The sequence below is a fragment of the Lactuca virosa genome, chromosome 7 (genome assembly GCF_052849685.1).
Source record: "Lactuca virosa cultivar CGN04683 chromosome 7, Lactuca_virosa_CGN04683_v6, whole genome shotgun sequence".
Lineage (NCBI taxonomy): Eukaryota > Viridiplantae > Streptophyta > Magnoliopsida > Asterales > Asteraceae > Lactuca > Lactuca virosa.
The window spans coordinates 213,338,866-213,351,326 of record NC_136432.1 but is presented as its reverse complement, the minus strand read 5'-3'; the positions used below and the strand labels follow the sequence as shown (position 1 = coordinate 213,351,326).

Below are 12,461 nucleotides of genomic sequence, written 5' to 3'. Positions count from 1 at the left end.
CTTGAGAGAAACTTGAACACTCATTGAAGTCGTCTAGCCCTCACACTCACACATTAGTGCTTGATTTCTTGAGCCATGGGATTCTTTTATATGGTGGCTATTAGGGTTACACCATGTAACTCATAACTTTACCCATTCCTTATGCTCCATGGATTTTAACCTCCATGGAGTATCCATGGGTCACCCCATGGACTTAGTCCAACATAAGGAATCTTGGATTACAAGCCCACATATATAAGAATGAATGATTTACACAATCAACCCATATATTTAATTAGTCTCCTTTTGATCACTTAATTAATTCCAAATTAATTCTTGATCAATACTAATTAAATAACCTTATTAATATATTAGAACTTATAATATATTAACCAACCTTAAGTGTTATTTCTCTCATTATAGTCTATCCAAATGCATGATGTCATGCAACCCAAATGGACCATGCCGGGTCGGGTCAAGTCTTATCCATTATAGTTATGGACTTAGACATTAATCCAACAATATATATATATATATATATATATATATATATATATATATGTGTGTGTGTGTGTGTGTGTGATTTATACTTTATTATAATACGTAAAGATGCTATTATAAATTATAAATTGTTCATACGAACTCCATCTTTTACATTCTTTATATCCACAGGTAGCTATCGACAATATCTACAATTTTCATTTAGACTCTGTTGGCTAATTTTGACTTTATTTTTAAAGTTGTATTTTGACAGGCTTAGACTGTTAAAGTTCGTTAAAAATTCATAACTTTGTCATCCGACGTCCGTTTTTTACTGTCTTTTTATCGCTGAATTCCTATTACCGAGATATTCAATTCTTTTTTGGAATGTTTCGGCTAAAAATTGACCTATCTAAAATTCGATTTCTGAGTTGTATATTGTTATGCTGAATCTTAGAAATATCAGAACTTCCTCTACAAAGTCAGATTTAGATGTTCTTTATATGTATGCTCTCGGGATGACGACTACTACGAATTTTCTTTAGATCACTAAGTCTAAAAAGTATTTGATCAAAAATTTACTTTTTATGTTAAGCAGAGTCGCACCAATTTAGTTGTGAAACTTCAATGGCTCATAACTTCTTCGTTATAAGTTGGATATCTGCGTTCCTTATATCTCCAGAATCCTTGTTACATATACTATAACTTTTGTTAAGATTATTTGTCCTAAATAATATTCTATCAAAAATTTATTTTTTTAACGCTTATTATCTCTAAATTGACTAGCCCGAATCTACGGGTGTTACAATGAATAGTGTTACAATGAATAGTGTTACAAGAAGTCCTTTGGTCTTGTACCAACTTAAAAAGTTCTTAAAATACTCTATAAGATATGAAGTGAGATTAACTCATCGCTTGCACATATGGAAGTCTATGATTATAAGGCTTACACTCGTCGTGAAGCACTCGACAATATAGAACTTTGAATAGAGATGTGTTATCTCGTTGGAGAACCCATCAAGCATTTTGGATAGTTGCTTAACAAACCTTCTAAAAACAAAGTGTATGTTTCTCGAAGGGAAGTCTTCCAAGTGAGGAAGCTGATATCCAAAAGGACTAATGGGAGCCATAAGATTCAAGAGTCAACCAACAAAGAACCTAAAGTTAGACCTATCATTGAATTTGGGATTGAAAGATATATTGAGGAAACTAACATATTTACACTTTTTCCTTATAGATCTGACTGAGGACATCATAGACCTAGTTATATAAGTGTTTATATTACTGAGGTATATGAGTCACTGGTAGATAACAATCAGAATTACCAACTATCAGAAGCTATGTTAGGCCCTAAAGGCTACAACATGGAAAGAGGAAATGGAGAGCAAAATTCAGTCCGTGTATGTTGAAACTTGGTAGATAAAGCACTTGGCCTTAACTATTAGGTATAAGTGGATCTTCAAGAAGAAACAAGCATAGATAGGAACAAACACACAATCAAACCAAGATAGGTTGTGATTTGTGAAGGATGTGTAAGCTTGATCAATTCATATATGGACCGAAATAAGCGTCTCGCAAGTGGGATCATTATTTTAGTGAGAAAGTTCAAAGAGTTTGAATTTCGAGAAATAAACATGAGCCATACATATGTCAAAGCTAGTGGGAGCAATTGGAATCTTTGTTTCACTGAGAAAAGTTCAAGGAGTTTGAATTCGAGAAACATATATGAGCCATATATATATATATATATATATATATATATATATATATATGTCATTGCTAGTGGGAACATTATTATCATCCTTGTGTTGTGCATTGATAATGTTCTAGCTTAGCAAGCGTAAAACCTTGGCTTGGTATGGGAATCACTTCGCTATGATATACATGGGGGATACAAAACACGTACATAATATAAGGATCTATGGAGATAGATCAAAGTGATTCACTGGATTAAGCCAAAGTACATGGAATCTTGAGGAAAGTCGACATGCAAAACTTGGAAAGGTTCGTGCTTAATAAAATATGGCATGACATTGAGCGATGCTAATGTCCTACTTCTACTATTGAGCTAAAGGAAATGAGTTGTGTCCCACATGCTTCTATTATTGGATCGATCATATATGTCATGATATGTACTATATCTGATGACTCGTATGCCTTAAGCATGACACGTTGGATTAGATCAATTTTGCGAGAATCAACGAATCAAGATCTAGAACGTTCTCAAGTTTCCTAGGAGGACAAAGGAAAGGATCTTGACAGTATGGAAGAGATCACTGTAAAGTTACATTGATGCTAAGTTCCACATTGATAAAGACAATTTCGTTCGCAGTTGGAACTCGTGCTTTTACTGAATGGTGATGTATTAGCTTGGAAGAGTACCAAGTAATACACCATAGTAGACTTAAAAAACTTAGAGTATATTGTAGTTGGTTAAAGTGCAAAGAAAACAACGTGACTAAAATAGATTCATTACTGACATCTTTGTTGAAATTCAATCATTAATGCTCCTTCTGAAGGTTCTTGTGACTATAATGGTGAACTTACCTCGAGTTTGGATCCCAATTCATAGAAGCTCACATGATACATACTCAGTAAGTACCATTACATTTGAACTTCCTTCGCGCTTAGAGATTACTTCATGGATTCAGTCATGCGTAATTCTAAGATGATAATATCTTTTATTCTTCAAATCTAGATACATGTGGGGTTTTGCTTTATGAATCTGTTATGCATTGGTCTACTCCAACGCTATCCCTAATTATATTTATAAAGGGTATGTCCATGTGTAACATGATGAAGTAGACAAAAACTATGTAGTCGAAGTTTAATTTTTTCTTCCGCCTTAAAGGAGAAGCGATATCTATGGGCCCCTCGATGATTTGGTGCTGATATCTAAAGTGCTTGGTCGAGCCCTAACTAGAATTGATGTGTTCAATTTAGTAGTCAGATGAAGTCGTCACAAATCTATATCAGGAAACATAATCAAGAATTATGAGATTTACCATTATCCATGTCTCGAATTCATACAGATATCATACAACAAAGGGATAGCTGATCACTTATCTAAGGGCTGAATCATGATTAGATCAAGAGTTCGGTAGTTGCATTGGATGGATAACTCTATGTTGATTATTGGAGAAGTATTGATCCTCATATATATGATCACTTGTTCAAGTGGGAGACTGTTGGAAAGAGTGTCCCAGGTCATTAACTATTCGTAATATTTCTAATAATAATAGGGTCCTTTTGGGTTGCCCTCAAGACCCAAATTGAGTAGAATAAATAAATGAGAAATTGGTTTATTAGTTATTATGGTTAATAATTAATTAGAAACTAATTGGAAATATATTTTGGGAATTAATTAAACAGTTTAATTAATTAAATGGTTGAATATTCATTAATCAATAGTTGATTGATCAAGAATATTCTAGAACCCTTATGGGATTAGGGTTGGATGAAAATCACTCCATCCCACAAGGAAAAGAGAGTGAATTTTGTTGTTGGCCTCCTATCCCACATGGGAAGGAGTACAAAACCTAGGAAGGGATCCAAGGCTATAAATAGGGTCTTAGGGATTTCATTCTTTCTTGCACCTTGGATTTAAGTTTCACCAACCCTTCTTCCTGTTCCCATAGGGACGATTTCGAACCCTCTTAGAGTTAGTGAAATTGACCCTTCTCCTAGTTATTTTTTTTCCACTCTATGATATCATTGGGTGTGATACCATTAGATGGATTCTGGTTTGGGTCCTCTCATCCAGGCAACTTCGTGGAGGACAAGATCAAGATCTCAAGCATAGAGATCAACAACTACATAAGATGTATGTTTTTATTCTGTATGTTCTTATGTTTTATGTTTCATAGGGTAGCTATAATTAGTATGAAGCCATAGATCCTATGGTACATGTACACCTAGGTATATCATAGTTTGATTTTTCTGCTACCTAGAATGTGTGTATAGATGCATAGAAAACCCAACAATCAGCTTCAGAAAAGTGTCGGGATTTAATACTCTAACTGATTGGTAAGACAGCTCAGAACCAGGGAAATCTCAGATAAATTGAAAATGCGAATGTTTGTTACCAAGATGTGATTTGTATGTTGGTATGGCTCTAATGGTTGAGACTCGTAATGAGAGTCACCTTCGTATTTAGGTGTGAGGTTGTCGACACCGGCGAATGGTGAAGGGTTCTGTTTTCCAATTATCATTGAGATATTTGGAGTCGAAGGGGTTTTGTTTATCTCAGGTTGAACATTGGAGTCCTTATGGATATGGTTTGAATGATTCTGCATGTTTGGAAGTCAGGCATGGTATCGGGTTTTAAGATGTTAGGCAGGGTAGTAGTGGTTACTCCTTGTTAGGCAAGGTTGGTATGTCAAGGTTTGCTTCTTCGTCATGGTATGTGATGACTTCTAAGTTGGATTTCGGCCATAGTATCGAAAGGAAGTTGTTTGGGTGTGATGACTTCTCAGTCCTAATCCAGAAAGTTCTGACCGAGTCGACTGGTGTGGCTGGAAAAATAGTAAGGAATGATTTCAAGGACGAAATCTAATTTAAGTGGGGGAGATTTGTAAAACCCATGTTCCTGATGGGTTCAGATTAGAGCTTATAGGAGTCAAAAGCATAACTTTTAGGAAAATTCATGTGTCACGACGTGACCAAGAGGAGGTTATGTCGTGACCAGCCAAATGAAGGATCGCGTGTCTGGAGGATTTTCACGACGTGACACATAGGTGGCCACCACGTGACAAGGGTTGTAGCCCAAGCCCATGATGTTTTAAGGTTATCTTCGTATTTAAACCCCATAAACTCGATTTTAGGGTTCATCATCAGCCTCTATCATCCTCAAACTCAGAAAACCCTAACCCTAGCCTCTACTTATGGTTCTTGGCTCATTTCCGTGCTTTTTGGTAGCTTAAAGAAGAATAAGTATTCTAGAGTTTTGATCCAGCAGGTAAGCTTCATTATCATCCTTTTGTGCTCATTCTAGACCTTTGTAAGTGTCCAAGATTCAACCTTTATGCTTCTAGGTTGCTAGATTTAAGTCCTTGTCCTTTTATCTTCAAGTTTGAGCAAATTGAAGTGATGGGATTTGATAAATTTGACAACTTTATGGATCCTTGAAGCCTTTTGAGTAACATTTGGTTCAGATCTGGGATTTGGTTGTGTTTTGGGTTCATTACATGAGTTTGGAGTCATTTTCTTGGCCTTTGCCCTAAATTGGATTGAGGATATGCATAGGGCATGCATGTCCATAAAGTTGTCATTTTTATGGACCTTTGGGGTGCCCTTAAGCTTCTGGAAAAATTAGAATTGGAGGCTTAATGGATTAAGGGCTCAAACCATTAGGTGGTTGTTTCATACTACGGTCACAAGTGACCATAGAGAGGTCACAACGTGATCAAGGAGGAGGTCGCGACTATTTTGGCTTGTAATGCTCATGACGTGACCAAGGAGGGTTCACATTGTGATGCTTGTTGAGTAGGTTGTCCGTGACTGAGTTGGCTGAATTGGAGCGAGACGAGTTAAAATCGGGTTGAGTGTGCTCTCACGTCGTGACCAAGGGCTGGTCACGACGTGAGGCTCAATGTTTGACAATGTTGGTTGTTTACTTTGACTTCAACCGTTGACTTTTGGCATGGGTTGACTTTTGGTTAAATTTCTATTTTTGGAAGGAAGACTTAGGTTTTACCTTGTGTGGATTATTAGGAGGTGTTGAGTACCCATCATTTGACTGTGAGAGCTGTTAGTTGGGGTCGGCGTGGCATCAGGTTGAGTTTTAGCCGAATTTGTGAGTCAGATGAGTCTTCTCACTATACCATGTAGGAAGACCAGGTGGTGGCCCATGAAAATTATATGAAAGACCTGGATATGGCTCTCGGAAATTTGTATACAAGACCACGGTCTATACCATGACATTTATATGTAGGATGCTAGTTATCTTTGTGATGCTTACATGGAAGACCAATAGGTAGCTATTGGCACTTGTTTGTAAGATCTGGTTTTTGGCCCCCGACATGGAAATGAAAGACCATGATGTGGCTCATGGCATGATAGTGATTGTAAGACTATGGATGACACATAGCATTCTGTATCATATGTATGGTATGTGGTATTTTGAAGAACTTAATATGTTTTGTGCTTACGGTTTGTGGTTTAACATTTTTCAGATACTTTCATTTCCAAATGGAAGGGCTCGGCTTGACTGCACTGCATCCCCTATTAGCTTTTCCACATTGGATGTTATTGTTTTACTTTGATGTTTGAAAATACATTTGTACTTTAATTGGTTTTAGAACAAATAGTTGTATGGATTTGATGGTTTAAAAGTAAAAATTTTATTAGTATTTTTGGGACGTTACATACATTGACTCTACGAAGGATCTGAAAAACAGGAATGCTTAAAAATGGATAACTTTTTTAGCATTGTTGAAAAAAAATTATACGTCCTGATGGTCGCAAGAAAGCCATCAACATCATCATCAAAAAAGCGATTTTATTGGATGAAATGGTTAACGAAATTTCCGGAAACATAAACTTGTTTTGTCATACTTACAAAGACCAATTGGAATTCGAAAAGCGCAAGTACAAAGAACAAAAATTAACCCCCAAGAATGGAGAAAAGAGAGCCAAAAGGACCTTAAGTTCAATTTTTTAGTGTTGAACAAAGAAACCAAAGAAGCTTTGGAATTTGCAAGAAAAGACCAAGGCGGTGGAATGTAATCGTTTGCATATTTCGTATTTCGTAATTCGTTTGGTTATGCATTTCGTATTTCCATTTAAGTAATGTATCATAATTTAATTTCAATGAAATGTTTATGTTTTATTTTACATTTTTAGTTTTTAATTTAACTTTAATTATTCTAAATTATTTAAATTAAATAAGAAAAAAAAGTGTCGGGGTGTAGTTGTGTAGAAGGTATGCCTAGAAAAGTGATGGGAGTGTGGGGATTGTGAGGTGGGGCTCGGGGTGTGAAGAAGGTATGTCATATTACCTAAGGATGATCGGTATAGCAAAATCTAAAGTTGTCTTGAACTTTAGAAGGCATGTCATATTCCAATAAAGAGAGTCACGGTTGAAAGAACATGATCTTGATTTCATTCCAAACACATTTTATGTTCGTACTTGAAAATGATGTTTTTGTAATATACATGATTAACCTACATAATACATAAAATAGCACATGCCTCCCAAACCAAAAATGAGACAACATTTTAACTCCCACAAACACACATCGCCTTTTCTTCAAAAACACCACAAAAGTTCAAACCCTAAAAACATTACCAAGGTGCATTTGCTTCTTTACAAAACACCAATTCAAGCTTCTCACCTTTCATCTTCAAACTTTCAATCTCAAAATCAAGATTCTTGATCACTTCTTTCACCCTAAAAAGCTTGTCATTAAAAACCCTTAACTCCTCTTTAGCTTTCACTTGTTCATTCCTCCTCACTTCCAAAACCTCACTTGATTCAAACAATAACCCCACAAGTTTCCCAATTCGCCCTCTCAAAAACCCAACTTTCATACCCACTTCTTCAAATGCCTTCAAAGTTTTATCCCATGTTTCAAAATCATCACGTGTAGTAGTCACTTTACACGCTTTAATAGCATCAGAAACAGTTACAGTTTCAAGAATTATTCCAACTGCTAGTTTCACATTCAGACCTTTTAGTAAGTTTTCATGAAGATACATGTTTTGACTACGACATAAATCATAGTATTTGATTTGAAAATGCTTTGGTATTTCAGAATCTATGACTAAATCATCCACCACAATATTGAAATCTTTGATGCTTTTAATGTTCTTGAATTCAACAACAGATTGTGAGAATCTTAAACCTTCTGTGGCTTCTGATTGGTTAAACACTACCAAACTTTTGTCTTGATCCATATCTTCTTCATCTCTTTCTTTTTCAATTTGAGCTTTATTAAGAAAAAAGAAAAGATAAGCTTTGACCATGGTTGACCGAAGGAAATATGTAGAGAAAGAAACTTACATAAATTCATGCCACAAGGAACTAAATTTAGAAGGCCAAGAGCCCCATCGATTTCATTTAGACCATTTACCCTTGCAATATAGACCTAAAACAGATGAATTTGATAAATTAAAAGCTTTAGATAAAGAAAGTTACTGCATTCACTTGATCATTGTAATTGTATACCTTAAATTTCCAATTTTTAATCAATTGGAAAACAAGAGCATCTCCTTCAAGCAATTTATGAGCAATGGAGAATCCTCTCCATCCAGCACTCAATCCAATCTTGTCAACAAGATACTTTGTGTTGAATTCTTGATCATCTTCATCCACCAACACAACTGTTTCATCATGTTTTGGCATATGTACATCACAGAATTTCTTGGGAAAACCCTGCAAAAAAGAAAGGGTGTGTCATTTTTGTGTTCTTGTGTCAATGTGTAGCCCAAATAAGATACACACAGTGCTAAAACGACTGTGTTTTGATCACTTACAAGCCAAAAGCCACCAGTAACATGTGATGGAAGCATCGGCTTAACAAAACTAGGAAACTCAGATGGGAGGCTTGCTTGGACTTCTTTAGCAAGCTCCATAGCAGCGGATTTGGCTTGAGAATTAGGAGGTTGGGTCAAATGGGCTGACTTCGGGTCGTAGCTTTATGTTTTGCAGAATGAATCGAATGTATAGTGAGAAATAGTAGCTGAATGAGTTAACTTAATTGAAGAGTATTTGTGGAATATGAACTAACCTTACTGATAGGTTCTGTTGAAGATCGAAACTCACCTGCAAAGAGAAGTAATCAGGCAGCTATTCACGAGGTAGACTAATTTCAATTTTCAACCCCAGTTTTCAGAATGCACGAAGGGTGTTCGCTGAAATGACTGACAGACAGAAGATAAAGAAAGAAAAATAAAAGGGTCTCACAGTCTTAACCTTTTGCTTAGCCTTTTTCTGTAAAGCCTTTTTCTTAATCTCCATTGCCTTTCTCTGTTTCCGTTACAAACATAAGCACTTGAGCAAATAAATGCAAGAGATTGAAAGAGAAAAGAAGTAGAAATGTAATATGATCCGGGCATATCAACATTGTGGTAAATACCTTAAAACCCGAATTAGGTTACAATTTTTAGAGAGATATATACCTTGGATGAAGTCAGAGGGCTTGTGTTAGTGGGTTTAGACTGGGGAGCAATCGCCATTAAGCTGTTCTTGAAGCACAACGAAACAGGTGGAAATGAATTTACTGTAAAGGAGAAGAAGGTGAAAGAGGTGGATTAAAAGGAAGAAAACTTTGCCGTTCGATTTGAAAAAGAAGAAGGGAATGAAAATGGAAAGCTGTTGAAGGGTTTTGAAAAGGGGGAGTGATGGGGTTTTGGTGCTGTCAAAGCATTTTACGCACACTGTCTTGGGAGATGAAACGTTGATTTTGGAGCCAAAATTTGAACAAGGATTAATCCTTTCAAAACTGTTCACAAATGAATATTTTTTAGAGTAAATTACACTTTTGTTCTTTTGGTTAGAATATATTTGCAAGTTTTGTCCAAGTTATAGAAAATTGATGTGGTTGGTCTGCATGGTTTTAGAATGGGATAATGACTTAAAAGGGTAATATACTTTTCGATTTGTACACATTTTGTCACTGAGTTTTTTTTTTTCCGTCCACATTTGCCCCTTCAACTTGTTTAACTATACACATTCAGTCCTTATGAACGGTTACTACAGGTAAACATAAAAAATAACTTAATAGGGTAATATATTTTTCACTTTGTATATATGTAGTCCTTGATTTTTTTTTTTGCACAATTAGTCCTTAATATTTTTTTGTTGCAAAATAAGTCTTTGTTGTTTTTGTACACATTCAATACTTATGAATGATTTCTTTAGGTTTTCTCACGAAATCCTACATAGGACAATCGTTAATGAGGTGTTCGGGGTTGTTCATGCTTATGGCCCCTGTGGCCTTGATTGCTTGGTGCTTAGGTCTTGAGCACTTTGGTTTATAACTTCAATCTCCTTCATTGCAACTTTAAAATCTTCTTTAGCTAATGCTTTAGAAGCCTTCTAGAATATGGCTTCATAATGTGCACCATTAAACCCTTTTTTCAAGTTTTGGCTAATATGCTTAACACAATGCATGTGCTCTGCATATGGAAGGAGTTCTTTCACAGTCTCAATTAGACCCTGTTAAGAAAATGTCAGATATTAGACCCTTAATTAGACTTTGTACTGAGTATGCAAGTGTAATGGGAAATATAGTACAAAGAAGTAAATTACCTTTTGTTGATCAGATATTAGATCCAAAAACCACTTCTAATTTTCCTTATTCTCTACACAAACTATTGCCTATGCAATGAGATAAATCATATTGTTTGCATCCCTTCGAACAACACATAACAACTCCCATTTACAAATACCTTTAATGAAACATCCATTTAGACTTGTTATCTTTCTACACCCCTCCTTCCATCCCTTCTTCAATCCATCCAAGCAAACATAGAACTTTCTAAAGTAGTTATTCCCATCTAGAATACAATTCACATCAAGCTTCACAGTGGAACCTGTATTTGATTTCCTAATCTCTTCTGCATATGACCACAACTTTACATATTGGTCAAAAGGGGTATCATTTATTAGTTGCAATACATATTTCTTAGCTCTCCTACATTGATCAATACTTACACGAATACCAAACTTCTTTGTCAGTGCTAATCTTAGCTTCCTAGCACTCATCTTTTGTCTAATTAAGATTTCTCTTGTATCCTGACTCCCTATCCAAGCATAAGTGACCAGTGATCCTAACTTGTAGTTCCTTGCACAGTTGTGATCTGGATTTAAAGACTTGATTTAGAAGCTTTCTTTATCACTCGTCCAAGATTCCCACAATCGGGATGTGCACTCACCCTTACAACACTTAACCAACAAACTTTTCTTATCATTTTTCTCAAAGTAAAGTTGGTACCCATTGGCAACAACATAGTTACATAACATAGATTTTAATCGAGTTGGATCTTGGAATCTCATACCAAGTATTGGGTACTGTTTCTTCCATGGTATTGACTCAAAAATAGAATGTTCTTGATTCATGGCAACTGCATCACCCCCATCACCATCATCATCTTTGTTGTCATCATCTGCCTCCTCCTCTTCACCATATAATTTACTAAAAAAACTCATCACCCTTTGTTTTGTTCACATTGACTATATCATCATTAAATTCCACTTCTACATCTCTAAGGTTATCCGTTTCCTATTTATTTTCTCCACCATTAATACATGAATCGTCACCATCTTCTTCTTTTATCTCAGAGACAAACCAATCCTCTATTCCTTCACCATTGTGGTCCACATAGAGGGAAATTATACCATCAGGTCTGTGACAACCCGGAAATCTCTATCTCTAAGTTACCTCGATCATTGAAAGTCAGACTCGTTTCTGCTATCTTTTAGCATTGTTTAGGGTCTGTTTAAGTGTTCTAAGCCTAGTACATTCAAGCTTTGGGTCTAGGGATGAGTTATTTTGAGTTCATCGAGTTGCATTCAAGCCAAACACTCCTTCAAGAGGAGTGTACGGCCGCACACATGGGTGTACGGCCGCACACTCAAGGTAGCCGTGAACTCACCCCATATGTATCATATTCCTTCACTTTCACCTAAAGATCTTCTAACCTTAGTGTTTACTCGAGGCTGGAGAGTTTGACTCGTTCCGGAAACCATTCCCAAGGTGTGTACGGCCGTACACAGGGTCTACGGTCGTACACCACCCTCTATATATATATGTAGTGCTCATTTTCTCCTCATTTTTCCCTCCTCTCAACCGAGATTACTCCCATTCTCTCTCAAGTACCAGCGGCTGTGAACACCCCAAAGGCTCCAAAAACGTAAGTATTTCAACCTTAAACTTGTTATACATGAAAGACCACTAGATCCAAGCCCCGATTATTCATATTTCGTCATCTTGAAGGGTGTACGGTCGTAAACCCTTCTTAGGTTGGCCGTACACACCCAAAAAGGGTCCAAATCGAGT

At 36.2% G+C, this 12,461-nt stretch overlaps 2 protein-coding genes across 2 annotated transcripts; both read right to left on the bottom strand.

Moving 5' to 3' along the window:
- Nucleotides 1-7,586: 7,586 nt before the first annotated feature.
- Nucleotides 7,587-9,890, bottom strand: LOC145123832 (B3 domain-containing protein Os01g0234100-like). The gene is made up of 7 exons (XM_079059040.1): nt 9,580-9,890; nt 9,374-9,427; nt 9,189-9,223; nt 8,935-9,094; nt 8,627-8,833; nt 8,462-8,546; nt 7,587-8,387 (listed from the first exon to the last, which is right to left on the bottom strand). Exons 1-7 carry the CDS (start codon nt 9,634-9,636, stop codon nt 7,744-7,746), a joined length of 1,242 nt encoding a protein of 413 aa, XP_078915166.1. The 5' UTR covers nt 9,637-9,890; the 3' UTR covers nt 7,587-7,743.
- An 890-nt stretch (nt 9,891-10,780) lies between these two features.
- On the bottom strand, nt 10,781-11,611 carry LOC145127531 (uncharacterized). The gene is made up of 2 exons (XM_079062712.1): nt 11,362-11,611; nt 10,781-11,262 (listed from the first exon to the last, which is right to left on the bottom strand). The coding sequence occupies exons 1-2, from the start codon at nt 11,609-11,611 to the stop codon at nt 10,781-10,783; spliced, it is 732 nt and encodes a 243-aa protein (XP_078918838.1).
- Nucleotides 11,612-12,461: the final 850 nt, after the last annotated feature.